The sequence below is a fragment of the Strongylocentrotus purpuratus genome, unplaced genomic scaffold (genome assembly GCF_000002235.5).
Source record: "Strongylocentrotus purpuratus isolate Spur 01 unplaced genomic scaffold, Spur_5.0 spur5_scaffold_6, whole genome shotgun sequence".
Lineage (NCBI taxonomy): Eukaryota > Metazoa > Echinodermata > Echinoidea > Camarodonta > Strongylocentrotidae > Strongylocentrotus > Strongylocentrotus purpuratus.
The window spans coordinates 54,858,172-54,881,485 of record NW_022145612.1 but is presented as its reverse complement, the minus strand read 5'-3'; the positions used below and the strand labels follow the sequence as shown (position 1 = coordinate 54,881,485).

General features: G+C 35.8%; 2 protein-coding genes across 7 annotated transcripts in view; one reads left to right on the top strand and one right to left on the bottom strand.

Moving 5' to 3' along the window:
• Positions 1–1,458: 1,458 nt before the first annotated feature.
• LOC590286 (protein Spindly-A) lies at positions 1,459–17,926 on the bottom strand. Its single transcript, XM_003726919.3, has 12 exons — positions 17,828–17,926; positions 12,827–12,996; positions 12,163–12,390; positions 11,373–11,504; positions 10,735–10,884; positions 9,924–10,022; positions 8,083–8,193; positions 6,726–6,866; positions 5,877–5,974; positions 5,145–5,332; positions 4,109–4,225; positions 1,459–3,030 (listed from the first exon to the last, which is right to left on the bottom strand). Exons 2-12 carry the CDS (start codon positions 12,986–12,988, stop codon positions 2,636–2,638), a joined length of 1,821 nt encoding a protein of 606 aa, XP_003726967.2. The 5' UTR covers positions 12,989–12,996; positions 17,828–17,926; the 3' UTR covers positions 1,459–2,635.
• A 4,191-nt stretch (positions 17,927–22,117) lies between these two features.
• The window catches only part of LOC578784 (high mobility group protein B1), a 31,830-nt gene continuing 30,633 nt past the window's right edge, over positions 22,118–23,314 (top strand). For 3 of the 6 annotated variants that reach the window (XM_030972178.1, XM_030972177.1, XM_011678549.2), the window contains exon 1: positions 22,118–22,310. In XM_030972178.1, the coding sequence (XP_030828038.1) occupies positions 22,292–22,310 (19 nt within the window). In that variant the 5' untranslated portion in view covers positions 22,118–22,291. The remainder of the gene's footprint in view (positions 22,311–23,314) is intronic. The other 3 variants (XM_030972181.1, XM_030972180.1, XM_030972179.1) reach the window with 1 other exon arrangement.

Sequence of the window (23,314 nt, the reverse complement as noted above, 5' to 3'; positions counted from 1 at the left end):
TTATCTGTAAAAAGAAATCATAATTATTCTCACAATTGTTTCATGAAAAGCACTACAAATATTATTCCAACTTCATGGCTTAGGCAACTGTGTATCCTATAAGTTTCTAGCCCTGATATAACAGGTAATTCCTTGGTCCATAAGAGTTTGTTATAGAGAGGTTCCACTGTACTTTGCTATTTAAATCATAAACACTACACCTGCAAGTTCACCCCCCCCCCCCCCCTCTAACCTCCTCCAATCACATACCTGCCAACCTGAGACAAGAGAAATTAGGAGTAAATTTTTCTGGATGGACTACGAGGTCGCGAACCACTGAAGGATTGGGGTAGTAGCCCGTAGATTGGGGGGGGGGGGGGGGGGGGGGGGGGGGGGGGGGTACACAGGACTTTAGGGTCTATTTTTTTTTCTCTCCATTTTAATGGTGCAAATGGGCCTTTTCCTTCAACCTTTTCGCCCCACACATAAACAATTTTGAAATGTGAACACTCACAAAACTACATGTTTCACTACCCACCTCAGTTAGGAGCCCTATTTTGCAAAGGTATATAGTAGTAGTAATCCAAAATAAATCCGAGGAAGTCCGGTAAATAACAAGCTTCCACGATCGCAGTCATCGCACAAGCATTGAAGAAAACACGCCAATGTATACAGTGTTTATGCACGGCGTATCAACTGCACATGTAATATAAATACACGTGGGCTATACGCAGGTATGAATAAACATCCCCAAATTGCTGATGTGAGATGCTTGTAGGATACTTTACAGGACAGAATGGACATTTTGCCATTGAAAATGGCGGACGCACACACAAAATATTAATTTAAAAAAAATTAATTAAAAAAAAAAAAAAAATATTTTAAAATTTAAAAAAATCGGAGTTTTGAGGCATGCACTCGGAATTCGGAGTTGGTATGAAAAATGCGGAGAAACTCCGCCTAAATCGGGGTGGTTGGCAGGTATGCAATCTTCATTTATTTTTAAATAACAGTTGATAAATAACAAGATACCAACCATCCGCTCAGAGGAAGAAGGGCATTAATTCTATGTTAGAGTACATGAGTTAACACCCTTCTGGCTCCACATAACAATATGATTCTAAATGGCTATGAAATTTGTTTTATACAGAATAAAGATACATTTTACAAATGAGGCCACTGTGTGAATAAGTAATTTCTCTGTTTTTGCATTCTTACCAAATCTTTACGCTACGGATTCTAAGCCGTCTAGATTTTGACAAACTGTAAAACAGGGAGAATTGGAATGACAAGTGTTTACAGAGAAAGAAATTGGAAAAGCATTTTGACATGTTTTAACCAAGGGATGATGCAACACTTTACATATCATTTAATCATCATTTATTCAAATGTTTTAAATGAATAGGGTTCGCATCATTCCGGGGAGCAAAAAATAATGTCAAAAATGCTTTTCAAACATTTCGTTTTTATTTTCATCAATTTTGTGGTAGCTTTACCTAGTGTGATACTATCATGTCTCTTGGATATAGGTAACTCCTAAAAAAGCGATTTACATTTACTTGAAATAGATTATTTGACTGGAAATGGGAAACATGGAAACAACAAAGATAACAGAAAATGTATTCAGATGATATATTCACTTTTTGTTTGTTTATACTATTTCAGAGGGAAGAAGTCTTAACAGCCAGTTGGAATCGACAGTGATTCAGTGACTTGATTGAAGATACTGAAGTTAACATTATCACTAAGTCATTGTTATTATTACTTAGTAGGAAAATCATTATTTGTAAAATCATACCAATAATTACTTTTAATTAATGTATTAGTGATCTTTAGTAATATATGTTAAAGAAATGCATGGTATAATTTTTTCTTCCTAAAAATATATATTTCCTTTCACTTTTGAAATACTGCAATATGAAAGCTACTCAATATCTTTCTAGCTCCTTTAAAAAATCCAAAGGAGCAATGTAGATTTATACCTTGCTTATTAATTTAGTATTTTGCTGAAAGTGTGTAGAAATTCTGTTTCGATAAATATCTTTCTCGACCAAAGATATGTAAATAGGATATTTGTTAGGAAGCATTCGTTGAATGCTTTGAACACCATTTCGCAGCTGTGCTAAAAACCCAAGGCATCATCAAATTGCTATAGAATTTTCCACATGACCAGCACCAATCAACCCTTTAGCCTGCACCACCAAATACTGACCGAAGAACTACATGTACGCGTCATAAAACAGTACAAGTACAAAATCCTGCACCATCATATTTTCATGATCACCAAGGATTCCCCACTTTGATCAGTCTGTCACTTGTTTTTTTTCTTTACGTATTTATCAGAAATTATTGTAAATGATATGCAATTTGGTGATTCTTTAGCCAAGTCAATGGCTTCAGTTCATGTGCGTGACCTTACAATCATGTGCTCCTGAGATGGCCTTAACTTATCAGACATTTTGGATAATTGTGTTTGTAGTTTGATTCTGGGTAAAGATAAGGGTTGGGTAGAGTGATTGATGCAGGGTTGAATTGAGATAATTAGTTTATCTACGCAGTCGACCGCACGTCAACTGTCTCTGGAGTCATAGAACGTACAAGTGATATGTAGGAATTTTATGTACATGTATGTTAAAATAAACAAATATCTATGTCATCATTGTTGTTTACACTCCGCCTTTTCACCCTTTGCAACATGAATATGAGGCACATTCCGGACCACCCTCCCACCTCTCTTCCCCCTCGACGAACCATCTCCATCCTCCTTCATTGTCCCTTCCTTTTTCTGTTTCTTTTTCAATTCCGCCATCTCCTCGTCTTCCGTCACACTTCGCTTGGTCCGGCTGCCGTCGTCATCCACCACTGTAACGTCCTCCATGATAGACACACACTTCTTCTTTGACCCTGCATCCCTTGTGAGAGGTACGTCTGCTAGAGATAGGTTGGGTTCTTGCTCTGTAAGAGGCTCTCTATGGTCCTGTATGGTTGCTGCTGCTGCTGACGCCCTTGTTGATTGCGGACATTTATCTACTGTTGGTCCAGAGAATGAACCTGTTTTGGACGTTAAAAAGGAGGGTTCTGTTTTTCAAAACGTTTTTTGTTTCCTTTTGTTTAGAGCCAGATTTGAATCTTATTACAGACATGCTCACATAGACTTTGAAAGAAATTAATCAAAGACAAATTCAATAGCCCTCCCTGTTCATCACCTTATCAAATATGTGAACATTGTCAAGACGAGTTGCATCAAAATTAATCCAAACATGAATTTTCTAGGTAATAAAATAGGGTATTGATTAGAAAGTGCCCTTGAGTTGATTTCTTGAAAGCATAACATATTGTGTTTACAGCTTGCTCAAGTCTTTCTAAATGTCACAACTTTTAGATTGACATCCTCAAGGCTTATGTGTAGTTTGATATCAAATCAGTACAATTATCTCAAAAACAAGTTACCTTGCATCCTTAAAAAACGTAAGTAATTGTCATTTAGATTATCATTTGTCATTGTATATCATGAGCTTTACAAGTCCTCTCTTGTTTTGCTATGGTTTCCTTCCAGTAATTAAGTCTGATTTGCTGAATAGCTTACTCCACCCAAGCCATCTTCCTAAACATGGATGATTCTCTTTCAACCTTTTCAATCTACCTCCCCCTTCTTTCTTTGAAAGTTTTCTTTCATCAACCATCCCCTTGCATTTGTCTGTTTGTTTTGTAAGTCTTCTAAAAGGAGAAATCAAATAAAATGTCAAAGAGAGTCTATGAAGGGTTTCCAATGACGTATATGACAGATTGACAAGGTTGTGGAGTCTGTACAATATTTCTCAAAGATATTCATGAACTATTCAACAGTGTTTGTTTATATCATTGTTTAGATTGTGATTCAAATCAAACCTTCTATCTGACTTTTTGCCCTTGTTTGTAACTTTTGGTACAGAATTTCTACAAATTCATAACATTAAAAAAAAGAAGTCTTATTTCATATTCTGATAAAAACCAACCTAGAAAGCTGTTCAGAGGTAAAGACAGAAAGATCTTCATTTCTTTACAACTATTTCATCTGCTAAATAATTAAAAAAATGCATTCAGATCTTTAAAGAGTCTGGAGTAAACTCGAAAATGTGGATATCATTACCTGGAATCTCTGTAGCTGTTTTCTTTTCTGTTGGTTCTTTGGGTTTCTTCTTATATTTCTCAGAAATAGGAATCTTTTCAGTGTAACCTCCTTTCACCTCTTTGTCTACAACAATACCTGGAGAAAAAAACAAAAGAAAAATGGAATATTGTCTTCAAAATGTGCAATATTTATATAATATTGGATGGTTTTGTGGAGTGTGATACAAGAATATATTGCTCTAGCTATGAAAATATGGGACGATTCAAAGACGAGTCTTAGCGAGAGCAATATATTCTTGTATCACACAAAAACAAAGTCATACAATATTATTATTATCTATATTATTCTGACTAGTGAAATAATAAATTTGACTTACCTCGGTTAATATGGCTTTTTTTTCCGTATGATATCGATATCAATAGTTCCTGGATGACTGAGCAATACAAAAACAATATTGGTCAGTCATCCGGGTACTGCGCTAAAGATATTGAATATGCTAATTTATTGTACCACTTGGAAGCCTTATTTATATAATAATGATTGTGATTGCTCGTTTTGAAATTGTTATGAATATGACATGCAATAACATTAATACTTGAGAGACTAAGACAGGACTATTTTTGTTTTTGCTCATGACATAACCCTTATCAAACTAATATGAACTGTTATCACCATATACGACTTCAAAGAGTGATATACATATACCCACAATCATTTCAGAAAAAGCATAACCTTTAATTCTGACTGTTTCCTCTGCCTCAACGTCTCTTTGCATGCAACGGTAACTTTCAGAACATTGATCTCATGATGGTTTGGTGCAGTAAAGGACATTACATATACATGCCTCAAATAAAATGTTGACGATTTGTAAGTCACCCTAAAAATTCTTGCAGTGTTTAAGTACTTCTTATCTCAAATAGATAACAATTTTACACCAAAATGTAGCTTTAACTAAGCAGATAGGATATACCTCATTAATTCATTACTCTAAGAAAAGGAAGGTTTTCTGAATACAGTATTGCTCTAGTGAAAGCGTCAAAGTGATTATAATTACCATTCTCAGCCAGCTTGGCTTTGAGTTCATCCATCTTAAGAGTGATCATGACATTGGCTGACTTGATACGCTGGACCTCTCTCTCGGTTCCGTAAAGTGTTCGCTGGCACTCAATTAGTTGATCCTCCAGAGACATACGCTTTGTCCGCTCCGACCGAAGCTCTCTCTCCATCTTCTCTTTCTCTTTCCTATGAAATTAGTGATCAGATGTTTAGTTTTAATAAATGCAACTGAAAATTATTGAAGAATGGTTTCAAATGCCTGAATAGAATTTTTGTTTAGTAATCTATTTTAAACCAGCATACTCTTCCAATTCCTCTTTGAATATTCTTCTTTATGTGATTGAATACAAGTTCTTATCAAGTGTCTATTGTTCTATGCTATATTGTAACATGTTGCTATGTGTAGTTTGGTATTTGTATAGGAATTGCACAATATTAATTTCTAACTATTATTATTATCATTATTACTAATGAAACCTGACTATTAGCAGCCAATAAACACATGCATTTCATTCAACTCACAATACCTAGATACATATTGATGCACAGTACAAACGCTTACTTCCTACCCAAGTCACACAGATGTGGCCAACATCAAACCGACAATAGACCATACATACAATTATAACACTCTCCATGTCCAAGATCTTGTTGGATTTTTGGTTTGGGGTAAGTCTTATAGAATTACTGGGGTACTGATTTTGAGAGCAATACAATACAAAAAACATACTTGACTTGTTCCAGTTTGCTCTGATAAAACCGCTTCAAACCATCTAGATCCATGTTAACTCCAGCTCCCTCAGCCTGGTTAGCTGAAAATGCTGGCATCTGCAAATAGAGGAACAAGCAACCTTGGATAAATAGGCCTTCAAAAGCGTAAATACCCTACATCAAGTCAAAAAGTCCTGAATTCAAACTGGTCTCATATCAACCATCTTGTGAATAATACGAAAAATGATTATAACTTAATAACATAAGCCAGCTCTTATTTTGGGGAGTATAATTGAGTACTGTAAAACCCAAAACATTTAACTTTTGTGATTTGTAAATATCAGCGATTTTCACTTGAAGACAATGTTCGCAAATCACAAAAAGGCAGTGTCACCTTTGATTCAATTATTTTTGCAACATGAAACTTTTACGAATCTGAACCACTCACAAAATTTGTGTCTATTACATATGCAAACACAAGTTGCAGGTTTACCATACCATTGATAGATCTAGGATGGTATTCTGAATGTTACTCTAAATTTACCTTTTGATCCTGTGTAGTTTGGAGCTTCTGTGTGAGAGTCTGGACTTCGCCTCTGCTCTGGCTTAACATCAGTTTTAACCGCTCCACCTTTAGGTACTCTATAAAATAGTTGCTACCGGTATCCCCTCCCCCTTTCTCCTGTGAATGTTACTCTAAATATACCTTTTGATTCTGTACAGTTTGGAGCTTCTGTGTGAGAGTTTGGACTTCACCTCTGCTCTGGCTTAACATCAGTTCTAACTGCTCCACCTTTAGGTACTCTATAAAATAGTTGCTACCGGTATCCCCTCCCCCTTTCTCCTGTGAATGTTACTCTAAATATACCTTTTGATTCTGTACAGTTTGGAGCTTCTGTGTGAGAGTCTGGACTTCTCCTCTGCTCTGACTTAACATCTGCTCTAACCGCTCCACTTGGTCAGCTGCTACTCTACCTCTGTCCATCTGGAGAAGTCCAGCAATCTGGTACTGTAAGAAGATGATCAAGAAATGGAGTAACAACTTAGAAATTATGTTAATGTAATGCCGGAATCCTGCAGCAATTAAATTAAAGGTACCGTTATACAAAGTTTTGGGAAATTTTGAAAATTGGGTGGATAGTGATTCTTTACAATGATGATATATTTGGATGCCCCTGTGGATGTATTATAAGCACTAGAAAATTTAGCCCTTAAAACACTTCTGCTTTCGAGAAAAATTGAATATAACAATTTACCGGTGCTCCCAGTAAATTTTGATAAATTTCAAATAGCGCCTACAGCTGTACAATGATAGTTGTAAATCTCAGAATATGTAGTTGTGATATATAATTTTCAAACGGGGAATAGCTAATCGGTCGATTTCAATCAAGAAACATTGTTTTATAGCTTAATTAATATCTTGACCTTGAGAGGGAGCTATACAACATAAAGAGTTTATCATTACAATTTCATAACTTTAGACTCGATTTCAACCGCGACAACGATCACTGAATATTGTAGCATCGCACACGCTTCCAATATGTTCATTTGAACCAAATTCATGACCCTATACCAAAACTTTGTATTACCTTTAAACTTTGCTACAACCCCTTTAACAAATAACTTAACCTTACGATAACACCAAATTCATGTATCATGAATGTACCATAAATTTAACTATTTGATACATTTCAGCCATTATTCTGTTATATTTCTGTCTTCTTCTTTTTAGTGTTAGATAGATATAGACATTGGTCAATAACATCTTACTTCTAAATTCATGGACCTATTTCAATTTTTAAAATGAGGAAAGATTTACTTTCTCCAAAATTTCAATACACAGTATCAAATTCTGGCCAATTTTGAACTACCTATGGCAATAGTTAGCATTTCTTGGAACTGCTCTTACCTAAATAATGATAGAAAAGATTTCCTCAGAGTGACCTACATAAGGCCTAAAAAAAAAAATGTTATATTGCCCTTTGCGACCGACCCAAAAATCTTGAAATCTATGGTCAGCTCTTTGAATTTTTTTTAGTTGTTGTTGTTACCGTTTTTTAGAGAAAAAAAAATATTAAAGCATCCAAACTGAGAAAAATTAGCCCAAAGAGGGGGAGGGGGGGGGGGGGAAGAAGAAAAGATTTCTGACCGACCGGCCCATGTTTTGGCACCTAAAGGACAATACAACATCTTTTTTTCATAGGCATAATGGATGCCTAGCTTACCTTGAGACCATGCACCTGTTGCTTCTTGTGGTTGAGTTGTTTCTGGAGAGCATCATGGTGAATTTGGAGACTGATCATCTTCTTCTCAATAGCCTGACGCTTATCTTCAACCTACATACAGAAAATAAGAAGATGATCTTTCAACATTTTAACAAGAAGGTCGAGTTCCGGTACAGGTTAAGTTATAAGCTTTGTCAGTTTTTACTTCCAGGTAGAAGAATAATCATTAAGAATATCATAATACCAATTCCTAGGTAACGGATGGGAATGGACATGAAATGCTTTCATATTTGAAATGGGTATATTTATATTATGGCTAGAAAACGCTCACAAATTTGGACCGAATTGATGCCACAAGATTGAGATTTGTTATAGTCCTATACACCCTACATATTACACTGGTACTCTATATGTCCAGATTTTTGGTGTGCTTGGACATAAGATTTATTGAATTTGTCATAATCATGATGACTCCGTACCTGCATAATAAACAATCATTATTATCATTTAATACATAATTCACCATCCAGAATAACTCTCAATGAGATTGCATGGCCATTTTCTACTTCATATACAAACAAGATAAATGTGACTATATCCTCAGTTTGCTTGATGCCTTTAAGACATTCAACTGGTTATGACTTCTGTTTTTCCATTGCTCATGAAATCATAATCTTAATCTTTTTAAAAATGCATGCAAAAAAGACAATGCAATTCCCCCCCCCCCCCCAACTATTCCACATGAATAAATCCTGGGGGGCGTTTCATAAAGAGTTCGTAAAGTTACGCATGACTTTACGAACGACTTGTATATGAAGTGCCAGATAGGATGCCCAAAGTTTTTTCTGATATTTTCAATAACCTCAATTAAATTATGGCAACAAATATACTTTGTATTAAAAATGGTTGTTATAATAAGAATGTTAATCTGCATCTGCACAAGTCAACTTAAAAAATAATAATCAATAATGATTGAGCATCCCATTTGGCTTTTCATATACAAGTCGTTCGTAAAGTCATGCGTAACTTTACGCACAGCTTTATGAAACACCCCCCAGGACCCATTGCCAGAACACATTTCAATGTGAATGAAATAGCCTCAGTGAATTAAAGCATTGCATTCAAAATCTGCCATGAATTGAATGACCTTAATTAACATGAACTGCTTCTTGTGAGAGAGCAATGACTGCAGATTTCTTCAATGTATATTACAGGAAATACCTTCATGAAATGAACACTGCCATTCACCACCCCACATTACAAATCAATAAATAAAGTGTAAATTACTGCAGCACACCTGTCAATCATCTTGTGAATTTCACTTAAATATTTTCAATTAAAATTCCAACAACATTGTCCTTGTTAATATCTGCCAATCATTGTACATATCTTAACCTAAGGCCTCTGCAGCAATTTCACACAGTAATACTTTCTGAGAATTTGACTTTACATGTATTTGTATCATAAACATAGTAATATATCAACAGTGTGCTAATAATGATTCCAAAATCAACAGTTGTATAAAACAAGTTCAACTTAAAAAGGGTATAGATTTAAATGATTGTCATGCACAGATGTTTTATCAAACATTGGTTTTAAGTAGATTAGTTGGGTGGCAAGAATATAAAAGGTTAATTGATGTATTGTGCAAGGCTTGACACTAACAGGTGACCAATATACTTACCCACCTCCCCCCCCCCCCCCCCCCCCCCCCCCAATACAAGTTAGTGTACAACCCTGGCTGGTCACAATCTTATTTTACTACTCAGTGAATTTAAGAAAAAACAAATGCGCAAACAAAAAATGCTTTGTTTTGAATATCATCTAAGATCATGACTTACCTCAGCAAATAGAGAATTTCCCTTTTTGTTAGGATCTGTTGACTCTAGCTTGATCAGGTCTAGCTCAGCTTGGAGTTCCTCAAGTTGCTTGTGAGTTTCCTGAATAGAAAAATGCAACCAAATATATCAATAATAAGAGTGGTGTTGTCATTTCTTTATAATGAGCAACACAACATATTTTTAATACATTCTGATATGAGGGAAATGTTATCTATTCATAAATTAAACTAATACAAAATTAATGAACATGTGTATTATCTAAAAGCACTTAAATCTTGTTTGTTCTAACTTTGGGAGGAAGAAGAAATTTTTATGATATTTTGGGGATTGTGGACATAGAATTTGCAGAAAATTCCTCTTGGTGTTCTCTTTAAAAACTCCCTTCTCCTTAGGAAGAGTGTGAAGTGTGTTTTGATTGAATGACTGACTGTAGGGACCCACTGCTTCTAATCAAATCTCATCTGAAGGACTAGGTAATGAGGACTAATGCATTGCCAGGGATTGAACCCAGAACTTCTGAATGCAAGACCACTGCTCTATCACTGAGCCATTATGCAATCTCTTGCACTACAGAAAATCTTGCATACAAAATACACTATTTACAGACAGTGTTGATCTACAGTAGAACCAGAAGCCTTTGTCAGATGAAACTTTTGCAAAACTTTCAGCCATAGTCACAACAAGTTACTTTCATGAATTAAAACAAAAATGTTATTTTGTCCATTGCAATCCAGTAATAAACTTCACAAGTCTGAACCAATCCTGAAAATTTGTGAACATTGTATGTGCTTAATGGTTAGACAGCACCTACCTGAAGTGATCTAGAGTATGTGAGACATTGCTGATGTTCCTCTTCTGCTCTCCCTTCCACCTCCTCATTTCTTACTTTCAGTTTATGATTGGTGAATCGAAGCTGCTCCAACTCATGACCCATGTCTTTCACACGACTCGAAAGCTGCAACTGTAGCACAAAGTGAATCAGTTGGAAGTGTTCATTGGAATTTTTAAAATACTACTTTACAAGTGATATTAAGAAAGCCAATGATAGAACTCTTAGAATAAATTGAACATAAGACCTATCACTTATGCAACACTGAAGTTATTTGTTATTTGTTAATACTACAATTTTTTGATATGTTAGTGTCACCATATAATTTTCTTTTCTAAGGTTGTCAAATGCTTTACTACATTGTACCGTCAATTTTGCTAACTTTGCATTTCTTGTCATTTTTTATATTGTATTTAGTATTCAGTATCTTGTTTGTAAGTTTACAATTGAATGGAGGACTTGCGATCAATCCACATCAATCGGATCTCTTTATAAGACAGGGCTCAGTTCTAAAATACTTATTCAAATGCTGAATAGTGCATAGATGAATTTCACATGTTGGATATAGAAGCATGAATGACTTAAGCAAAAAGATTAAAGAGACAGTTGATAACTATTACCTTTTCAGTGGTCAAGCTGATAACGTCTTCCTGTATTGTAGACAATCTTTCTTCTGATGTTGTAGTCACATCCATGATTGTTATGTTTGATATACTCCTGGCTTCTTCCAAATCATTCTCCAAAGTAGACACCTGCCATGAACATATATTAAATACAGTACTTGTGAAGTGAAAATTAATTAATGAATTCTTGATACTCAATACAGTGTCCTTGCATCTAAAGTCACGTTCCTCTGCAATCTAAGATTTCTTTGGGGTATTTTTGTGTGTAAACTGTTTGCCACTTAACCCATCTAGACTAGTATTCATTATATCACTTATGTTTAATACAGGGAACGCCAGATTCTCATCGTCAATGGGTTAATGTTCCCCCTATTGCGCATCCGGTATTATTATTAGTTTAAAGCAGGGCGGCATTCTAACTTTTTTGGAAGGGGCCCAAACTGAACTTTTTAGAGTCTGTATGCATGAGCCCTGTGTAAAAGTTTTAGGACTTTGGGTCAAGACTAAGCCCTGGATTACAGGAACTCCTAACTTGAATATACAAATTATGATGTATTTAATAACATAAAACCCTGTGCACGGAACCCAAGTTAAACGTGAGTTCTGTGCTACGCATACCTGTGTGTCAAGAAGTCCACTCATAAGTTGCTTTTTTTTAAAATTGAGATTTAAACTTGCTATATCTCTTCATAGAAGTACTAATTGAATCTTCTATTATAGTGGAACCCGTAACAATTAACAAAGAGAACAAAATGTTTTGTTGGTAATTGGTACACTTTAAAGTTACCTGTTCCCTGAGCTGTTCATTCTGGATCCTGGCTAGCTCCAGATCAGACCTGACACCTTCACAGGTGGTCTTAACCTTCTGGACCTCCCGGGAGTGCTCCAGCTCCAGGCGCTCCTTCAGCCTTCTGGTCTCCTGCTTCAGATTCTCAATCTCAGAGGCATTGTGGCGCTCCATACTCTTATTGTTGGCCAGCTGCATCTGAAGAGAGTACTTTTCCTGTTCCAGCTCCTATTAGAAGAGAAAGACAAAAAAAAGATCTATTAGATAGAGAGAGAGGTAAAGAGGGAGCAAGAAATAGAGGGAGCAAGAAATATAGAGAGAGAGAGACAGGGGAAGAGGAGTGAGAGGGAGAATGAGAAAATTATAGAAAGAGATGAAATAGACACAGAAGAAAATACAGAGACAGAGAGATGGAGAAAGTGAGATAGGATGTAGAGGCAATGTATATCTTAGATTTCATTTAATTAAACAAACATTTACACCATACTTCTGTCTGTTGACAAAATTTTGTTGTGAAATATATTAGACTAAATGAATATTTGCCCCAAATTATTTTCAGATCTCATATGGAATCAATAAAAAATATAGCTACAAAAAGCTCACTATACAATACACAAAAGTGAAACACAAAAGTTTAAAACTGAAAATGAGGATTTGGTCATACCTCGATCTGTCTGGTGTGTTCAATGATGAGATCCTCATTTCTCTGCTCTAGTTCTCTATTTGTTTCAAGGAGATCTTTACCAAAAGAAGCTGCTTTGTGAACATTGGCTTCACTCTCATACAGCTCCCGCTTCAACCTCTCAATCTTCTCTTCTAAGTCCATGTCTGCCTCTGAATAAAAAATAAAAAATAAAAACAAGGTTTTATTAAATCAAAATCTATCATATAGAAATTATAGATCATCAAAAGTATCAAATTTAAAGACAACAGGATGTATTTTCAGTGAAACTTGTTTCAAGAAAGCATTCGTAAGATATTTGTGCATACCGGTAGTTATCATTTAATCATGAAGTTGTGGTATAGCAAAGGCCAACTACCAGACTACATGAAAAACAGAATACGAAGGTGAATTAGCTAAACATTGTCTCAGTTGTTGCCATTCTGTCACAGAATCATCTGAGAGTGTTGAGTAGAACTACATTCATGAGTACATGCAGGTGCCAGTGTTGAGTGGTGGTACTATATTGTACGCTAACTATGATTAGTGAAGTTCAACTTCAAATTTTAAAGTCAACCTTTGTGAAAGTAATTATGCAAGAAATAGTAAGGAAATTAATTTTTCAAAGGCATTTTATGAATACAATATTAATGTTTGGAATCCAAATTGGATGAGTAACTTGAGTCATGAGTGAGGGCTAAGGCCAGACTCGATATAATTGTGTGTTAATAATTGTGTATCAAATCAATCAGATATGATTATTTACATCTGGGGACTGACATTTTAACGTCCCCATCCGAAAGACGTGACTCAGTTTCGAACCTGCGTCCTCGGCTGAATCAGTTTGCAACTTTCATTATTAGCTGGATTACAGGCGCACGCAACAAAACCCTGTTGTAGATATTCTTAGATCAACTTGATGCTATTTATTTCCATACATAGGCAACAAGTTAGAATCAACTTTTTTGCCACAAATATATTCATTGTAATCTGTTAATGCTGTGAAATCAAACCTCTAAACTCCTAAAGCTAAAGACTAAAGTCAATTTTTGTTTTTTCATGACAGAATATTTAGGGTGTAGCATCACTAGAGCCTCAGCTAAATAAGATTAAGTTTCACTTAACTATTTTTAAAGTTTGAACAATTCTCATTTTCGTCATATTTAAGGTACAAACTGGAAATTTATTCTGAGATGTTCGTTGATTTTTCTATTTTATGTTTTTGCAATGCCGTGTGTGCATCAGTTGTGTGTGAAGTGCGTCACCTGTTTAAAGCAGGACGTGTCAAAATCTCTGTGTTATGACGTAATATTACGTATTGACTTTGCCATTGAACTTAAGTTGCGCTAAGTTGCGCTTAAGTAAAGTAGTTCCTCTCGCACTTAAATTTGAAGCCACTCGAGCGGATCGGCCAATGAGAGCGCGTAAACTAATCTTTACCTTTACCCTTTACCCGAGATTCTGGAAGAATGCTGTGTTCTCAGCAGTCGGGCTTCCAGTTCAATTTTATTTTCTTCCTTCTCGTAGTTGGGTGTCTTCATATTTCATCTTCGTGGCATGCGCTAGTAAATATAAGCTAAAGATGTTCTACACGCCCTATCCCCGGTCCCCTACCCCAAATAAGACTCTTTAACATTTTAACAAACGAAAGACTAAGTAAGAGACAGAAATTTTTGGTCTAAGCCAGACATAGACCTCTAGTCTCAACAGAATAACCGTCGATAACAGAGACTGTCCTTTCAGTCTTAAAGGTGAAATTCAAAGAAGATCACAAATATGTCAACTAAGGTATCACTAGAAACTGGTGAGCTAAGAGATGGCCATCGGACATGTTTTAGGTCAACTACATATCGGGTGATTTATACAAATACAACCACCTCCATAGCAGCTGGGATATACGAGAGATTCGCCGGAAAAATAATGATGTTTTAATGACGTCACTATATGGACCAACACTGCCCAAGCAGACAACATCCCATAGAGAATGAACATAATTGCAAAGCTATAATTTCTCAAATTATAATGAGTGTAGTGTATATAAATGTAATGGCATGTCAAACCATTCAAAAGGGGACATGACCCGATTCTGATAACTAAAATCTTTTTCTTGTAAATACACAGGATAGCAGAGCTGCCAACCTCCAGAACAGAAAATCAGTAATCACAAGGCTCAAAATCAGTAATTTGGGGTATAAATCAGTAATTTCTTATGCGGCGCTATGAATCTAAAAAAACGACACGCCAACACTGCGCGGACGCATGATTATCTGAAATTTTTGGTGATTTTACTCACACAAAGATGTTAAGTATTGAATTTCAGGTCATCACAACACAGTTTATCATGAAAAATGGCTCCTATTCACAGCACTCGCTACGATAAATCATATTTAATTCATTAAAAAAAAAAAAAAAAAAAAAAAAAAAAAAAAAAATCTTTTTTTTTTTTTTTTTTTTTTAAATCCGTAATTTGAGACAACATTCCGTAATGGTCGTTAATTTCCGTACCAATTACGGAAAATCCGTACTAGTTGGCAGCTCTGGGATAGGGGGTAATTAACAATCAAAGAAACCAGACTTTCAAATTGAAAAAACCCCGGAATGATATTAAGGACGGCATTTGTTCCCTCTTGAAACGCCGAACATACCCCGGTGTGTGCAGCTGAATATACAATAGCGTCTTATTTTGTTTACAAGCGACAGATTCCTTTATTTTTGTATCGCTGCATTTGTCATCAAAATAAAAACATGCGCGGGTTTAGAGAGGCAATAGATTATACATTTAGCCTAACGGCATTGAAGTAAGAGAAAGAAGTCAAGAGAAGATGAAAACACATGCACTGAAAAAGTGTGAGATGTCATGGGACATCGTCTGCTTGTGCAAGTCATGTCCATACTGTGATCTCACACATCTCAGCAGCGTTCGGAGAGCTCTTTAGGTGCTATGCCGGGGCTGTATTTAAGCGTTTTGTAATTTATAATAATCATCACTTCAAATGTTTCCAAGCATTGAATTTGGATAACCATGTCGAATCAAAGTTTCAACTTTGCAATAATGAAAATAAAATTAGTTTTTAAAATCAATGAATATCTACTTTAAAGCCCAAGTCCACTCCAAAAATAACTTACTTTCAATAGAACCAGAAAAATCAGACAAACCAATCAAAAAAGTTTTAACAAAATTGGAAAACTAATAAGAAAGTTATGAAATTTTAATGACATTAACAACTTTTAAAATCACTACAAAAATTGGCAACTCACTCATGAGGCTGTGACGTATGGTCCTCACTATCCACTAATTATTTTTGTTTATATTGATAATATAAATTTCCTATTTTCACCCTAAAAATCTTATTGCTTCACAACAGCATCCAAGTTAGACCAAAAACTTCAGTCTCTCTAATCGTCTGTTGTTCCACTGAGACTACGTCTGGCTCCACTAGACCTCCGATTATAGAGACTGAAGTATGGCCTATCGGGACTGTACGGAACAAATGGTTCGGTTCGACCAGACCGCGATGAATGAGATATGCAACAAGATTTTCACTCTTTACATCCTCATAACTGCTGCAATTATAATAAAAATTAAAAATAACATATATATATAGCTTATTTGACTTACGATAGCTTGCTCATTTAGATCCTAAATTAATGATTAATCCGAGAAAGTCTCGTCGTCAACATTATCCGTCTTGGTTTTAGTTGATGAATATTCATTTTTTCTTTTCGAACGTCCAATAGCTACCGTAGCTACGTACGAGTCAGCCCGGCTTGACCAACGAACTCCCACGAAGCGAGTGCTCTGATTGGCCTTTGGCTATGTTTTGGTAGGTTGAACCGGAAAAATATATCGGCCGCCGGGTAATAGTTTGAATGCATGAACGTACTGATTCGCGGTTCTGAGATAAAATTGGATAACTCATAATAAGTAAGTCCGTAAATTTCACATTCTATAATTAATAGGTTAGCAAATTTTGAAAACTGTAATTAGGAGGTACCGATTACCGACCTAATTTACATCTGATTTAGAAATCAGAAAATAAGATCTAAATAAAGAAAATCGGGGAGAAAATGTTTTGAACGAAAAGATGTACATCGGTGGCTCTAGCCACCCCCACGGTACGAGATCCCTGGGTTGCCGTCTGTATTTGGGAATGTCAACAAATGTCAGTTTTATAAAAGAAATGACCAAATCAGACGGTTATTTCTGTCTACATTCAAGTTAGTTTGTTAGTAATATGTTTTTGTGTGGATGCACAAATAAAGAGTAATTTTTGTCCAGTTATATCATGAAAAATTGAATTTTGATAAACTTTTTATATAAAAAATCAATAATTATGAAATACAATATTCAGAAAATAGTATCAATTCTTCAAAATTCATAAGAGTTTTGGGGAAATTTCATGCACGCAATACGATACAAATCATATAACCTGGGCAAAGGCATGGGGAAATCAAGTTTTGGGGGATAAAAAGGGAAATAAATGGAATTAAACTATCTAAAGCAATTGATAAGTTGTGAGGATATGAAGTCAAAAACTGATAACCATCTTGGCAAATTGTGTTGTGATTCTCATTGTTCCATTAATCCATGGTTTTACATACTTTTTCAAAAATTCATAACTTTCTTAGACTATTACTAGTATTATTAGTTTTTTTGATTGGTTTGTCTGATTTTTCTGCTTTTATTGAAAGTAAGTTATTTTTGGAGTGGACTTGCCCTTTAAATAATGTAAGAACAAAGGTTCACTCAGCTCAGCTCCTCCACTCATTCACAATCAAACTCGCATTCACACATGAACACCCAGGGGTCCGGTCCGCGCCCGATTTCGGTGGGGGAGCTTCGGCGCTCCATTGATTCAGTCCTTGAGACAACGACAAGTCAGTCGCGGCCATCGGCATGGCATCAAAAACGATCGTCTAAATTTAGCCATTCAAAAGATACAAATTAAAATTTAATATGGAATCTTCTTTATCTTTCTTTACATTGCATTAATATATACTCACGTTTATTTGTGGCAGTACTAGTCTTAAATAATCTTCAAAGAAGTCAAAATAATATCCCCGCAAATAGTCAGCTAGCTGTGTACCGTGTGTATTCAAAATATTCACTTATTTAACTCCGCCCACACAAACCCCCTCTGTCCAATCAGGGAGATTAACACGAACCTACTGATAAATATTCATAAATCGTTTTCCCGAGAAGGAAAAACGAAAGAATTAGTCTTTATTCACAGTCGCAAAATACTAAAGCTAGTCTATAACTTTAAACCGTATGATTGGTCATTCACAAAATAAATCATTCATGTTTTATTATCAAGTTCGAAATTGGTTGCCAATCGTTCTTGACATCATGATTTTGCTCTTATACCATAGATCTATTTTAAGTAATGCATGAGAATTCCTCTCCCCCTCCATCATGTTCATTGAAAAAGGAGGAGGAGTGGGAGGGGGGGGGGGGGGGTAAGAAGACACTTTTTTTTTTTTTTGGTCTCGAAATTTGAAAATTTGACATTTTGCTCCGTTGGGGGGGGGGGGTAAGGTCGCCTTTTTTAGGTCAGCCATGGGAATAATTTATTTATTTATTTTTGTTTATTATTAAAAAAACAAAAAACAAAAAACAAAAAACAAAGGTTTTTTTTAAATTTTTTTTTAGGGGGTTTATACACATAAAAAATACCAAAGGGGGGTTTAACCCCCCAAACACCCCCCCCCCCCCCTGCGTACGCGCCTGCGTACATGTATATAGTACGGGAGTTCACATTCACAAAATAATCATTACAGGGCGATTTCATTTGATGGATAACTTGATAGGGGCACTCATAATTATAGGCACAAGTGCATAATCAAGCATCGGAGAGCTGGAGTCCATTGTCCAAATATCAACTTTCCAGTTCATAAATTTTGCGAGCGAGCGAATCGAGAGAATAATATTTCACATACTTTATTGTTATGAAAATGTGATTTTGTCATTAAAAGTCATTAAAATATTGTAAACAGTTTTTTGTTTTTTGTTATGAAAACGGCACAAAACATTCCGTTCTCATATTTGTCTTCTCTATCGCTTAAAATAATGTTTGCAGAAATTATGGATTATATATCGTATCCCAAATCGACCGCTTTAGGTGTGGAGGATGCCATTCTTTCTTTATTCATTTGATTTATTTTAATGGAAAGGCTGACCTTTGAATGGGGGTGTCCCTTTTCCTTTTTGATAAGAGCCCCTTCTCCTTTTTATAAATGCCCCTTGTTACCTCTGATAAATGCCCATATTAAAATCTGATAGGTCCCCCTTCACCTCTTATAATAATTATTACCCTTTTTACTTTGACACATGCATGCCCAGTTTAATGTCTATGCCGCCCCTTTTCCTTCTGATAAGTGTCCTTTTGCTTTCTCCATAACATGTGCCCAAAATTTAAAGCGACAATAAGAGCAACCTTTTCTTTAATCCCCCAAAGCTCCCTCGCTACCTACGCATGCTCGCATTGAACTTAAAGGTCTTCTCAGTCTTTCATGGTAATATTTGTATAATAAAAAAACCCATTAGGATTTTTTTCCTCTTTATAATATTGTGAATTGGTCACACTGCAGCAACCTCACAAATCAGAAAATGCTTCACTCCCTTGCAAATGTAAGGCAGACCATCACGCTGTAGTCTGCAAAGTATATGATGCAGAGTATCTTGGACCATGTAAAGAGAGAAACAAATATTGATATCATCCCCCATAATATCATCACAATGTACATAACAATGTCTAAGAGTGGTAATTTTTCGCTTTGAGGTGACCCCCCCCCCCGTCACTTAAGAAGACGCTCCGCCGCCCCTGATGATGATGATAATGATGATGATGATGATGATGATGATGATGATGATGATGATGATGATGGTGATGATAAGAATAATAAACAGAGCTTCTGATCAGGGAGTGCTACCCCCACCAATACTGACTTATTGTCAGAATGGTTATCATTATGGGCATGACGGGGGGGGGGGGGTTAGAAAACTCTGCATTTTAGATAGTGTTCATGATTGCCATTTGGATAGAATGAAGAAAAAAAGAACTATCTGCGGAAAAGCACATCATTTTAGTGATGCTTTAAGTGAAAGGAATATGTTTAAAGCAAGATGAAGAGCTTTTAGTGGAATAATTTTGAGGATGCTCAAAGTGAGTGAAGTGCCCAATTACTGGCAACTGCGAGGGGGATATGCATGGGGGTCAGTCTAGTATTATTTTATTTTATTTTGATACAAACCTGGCAGTGTTTAAGCCCCCGGAGCAACCATATTCCGGACGTATTAATCATTTTCGTTCTTCTTATTTTAAAATCATTTCCCTGTTTGAAGACCAAATCTAGTGCTCAATTTATCCTGTTTTCGATAAATCCTTCCATCTGCCCACATGGTAAATCATCTGTCAAAATGAATAATGAAGCTATATACATGTATTTAGCACATTGATTCCTGTTCGGTTCTTATAAAAAAGAACAATTTTGTATTAGTAAATCTAGAATAAAAAGGAAATTGTGCACTTTGAAATATCATCAGTACTTGTTTCAGTCACTGTGTATGTAAATGACTTTAAGAAGGGAATCTTGTTTTCTTCGTGGTGTCTAGATTATTCCTCCTCTGCAGTGCGTAGGAGTTGTAATGAGGAGAAATTCAGTCATCTATATTCTTATTTACAAGATTATCACTAATCTTCATTCCATGATTATAAAATGGTAAGGTACGTTCGATAATGTGAATGAATCGGAGAGAGCCTGTACCTCGGTATTTAGGTTCGGTGTATTTAGGTTATCCGTAGGCCTAAGCTTTTACTGTGATGGGAATTTTTATTTTTGCACTAGTAATTCCAATGGTTCTACATAAGATTCATATACATTTCAAATAAGATAATTAGAGCTCTCCATTTTATGAAATAAATTAGTAAGCTATTTTATTCAACGGTGCTATATTTTCCTATAAGTTAGATTTTTATTTTAACTGAGGAAGTCTACTTTACTGTGATGAATATATTGGTAAATATCTTATTCTTATTATGCTTTAGGTATATGTTAAGGTATAAAATCTATTTTTTGTTTAAATTGTCAAATGGTTGTTGTTGTTGCTGTTGAAATTTAATGGCGTTTTCCATAGGTCGGATTCAGGAGTGTAAATAGGAGAAAATAGCTACTAGTCCCATGTTTTTAGTATTAATCAGATAAAACTGTGGTATATACAGAAAATGATAAAGGGAAGGGGGTAGTGATGCTTGCTGTAGACCAATTTGAAGTTGTGATGGTATTTTTGTCATGGACCTTCACATTGGTAAAGTGGGGGGGGGGGTGGGGTGGGGCTACAACAAATACTATTATTGGGCGAAAAGTGATCATTCGTAAAGGAAAGCTTTAAGACGGGCATCCCCCTCCCCAATGATCAATACCATGCCTATAACCTAGAGTTACGGTGGTCAATGAGTAAATGACGCAAAGAATAAGCTCTCTTCATAATAACGATGATAATAATAATAATAATAATAATAATAATGATAACAATTAACATAATAATAATAATAATTAAAAAATACATAAAAATAATGATAATAATAATAATAATAACAACAATAACAATGACAGTAACAATAACAACAGTACCAACATGAAAGACGTACATGGACTAATCATGACCTATTATGTTTGGGAGAGGGGGTAAAGTAAAATATTTACCAATATGAATGCATGTAAGTATACTATTATAGATTCGTTGAAAAATTATAAAAAGACATGTAGAACAAATATTGCATAATTTTATATTGCTATCCTGTTGTTTCCAATATTTGTTTCATTTTAAAAGAAAACATTAAGAATTGTAGAAGGAACGATGGGAACCAATCAAAATGTGTGTGCGGGAAGCCTAGGTGTATACCCCCCCCCCCCACTCCCTTCCGAGAGAGAGGGGGAGAGGGAGAGGGAGAGGGAGAGAGAGAGAGAGAGAGAGAGAGAGAGAGAGGATGATTTAGAGAGAGAGAGAGAGGGAGAGAGAGAGAGAGAGAGAGAGAGAGAGAGAGAATGAGAGAGAGTACAAGGAAAAGAGAAAGACTGACACACAGAGAATATGTATGAAAAGTGATAGTGGGAGAACTTATCGAGAAGTCAAAAATATATGTTTGATGTAGAAAAGAGTGTATCAGTGCAAGTTATAAATTCAATATTACACACATAAAAATCTTGATCCGCAACAAAGAGGAAGAACAAAAGAAATATTGTGTCCATCGCCTGCGGGCGGGCTTTCAAAAGCTTCAATTTTTTACCGGAAGACGCACAGTTCCAGCGGAATGTTTTGTTGAAGCTTCACGATCGCCGAGACCTGCTCAGCGTACCTGGATTTAAAAGTGAACATTTCGCTTTTCGGAGGAGGCTGAAAAGCACTCCATTGCTATAAGAACATTTTGATTGACTACAGAGGCTCATATTGCAGATATTTTCAAGATGTCAAGCTTGCCAATGGGTGAGTTTACGGGGAGTTTGTGTTAATATATCTTCTTGTTTGTTATTCATGAGCTGTCCGTAAGCGCAATGCGATTTCTCAATGTAGGAGCGATATGAAGGCCCGATGTTTTCTTATCCATGGCGTGTAGTAAGATTGTTTTTTTCTTCTCCGAGTGTCGATTTTCCATCGTGTATTCTCTTTTGCCATTTCACTATTTGATGTCTCTAGCTAAAAAATTGACTTGCATCCGAAAGTCCGCACTTTTGCGGTGCACGTGGATACAAGCAAAAAATGAAGAATAACATAGCTGGCCAAAAAATAAGAAGTAAAATAGAGGTTGCTTTGTATTCCTTTGTTTGGCCGATCTGTGCGCGTTGGGGCCCCTTGCATAGGGTTAGCAGGCATGAAGCGGCCATTAACGCAGCGAGCCAATCGCAGAGCTGCATTTCTGTTGATTGTTCCAACGGGAAAGCATTCGCTGTGCTGACAAATGGAGGGTTAGGGGTCATGGATGTTTCTAATAATTTTCATATTTCGAAACTGTATCTGATATTTCTCTCGCTATCATTTTGGTCAACTGTAATAAATTTATTCAAAAATTCAGTCATGTTTTTCATGTATGAAGAAACTTTCATTACTGGTTGATGTTTTGGCAGCCCTATCCATGCTTCGGCAGTGATTTTTGTGAATGAATGAAAAGATGAATGAATGAACTCCACAGATGTTGCGTCTTGGAGACTTGGTGAAACAAGTAAAAGGGTCTAGATCTAGTTAGAAATGAAATATTGATTGTCTTAATCCATGTGTATTTCCTTCATTATGGATGAATTTCATCGTGCTTGAAATTTTGGTGTTGACTCAACGTCTCAAGATACAGCTATAAATAAGATGATCTTTTGTGTATGTAGTCACAATCTTTTGTGTATGGTAGTTGTGTGCAGGTAGATGTCGGAAATGAGTATGATGTAATTTCTTTGTTTGCCTCTCTATCTAATTTATTCTAATCAATGTCTTAGTGATGT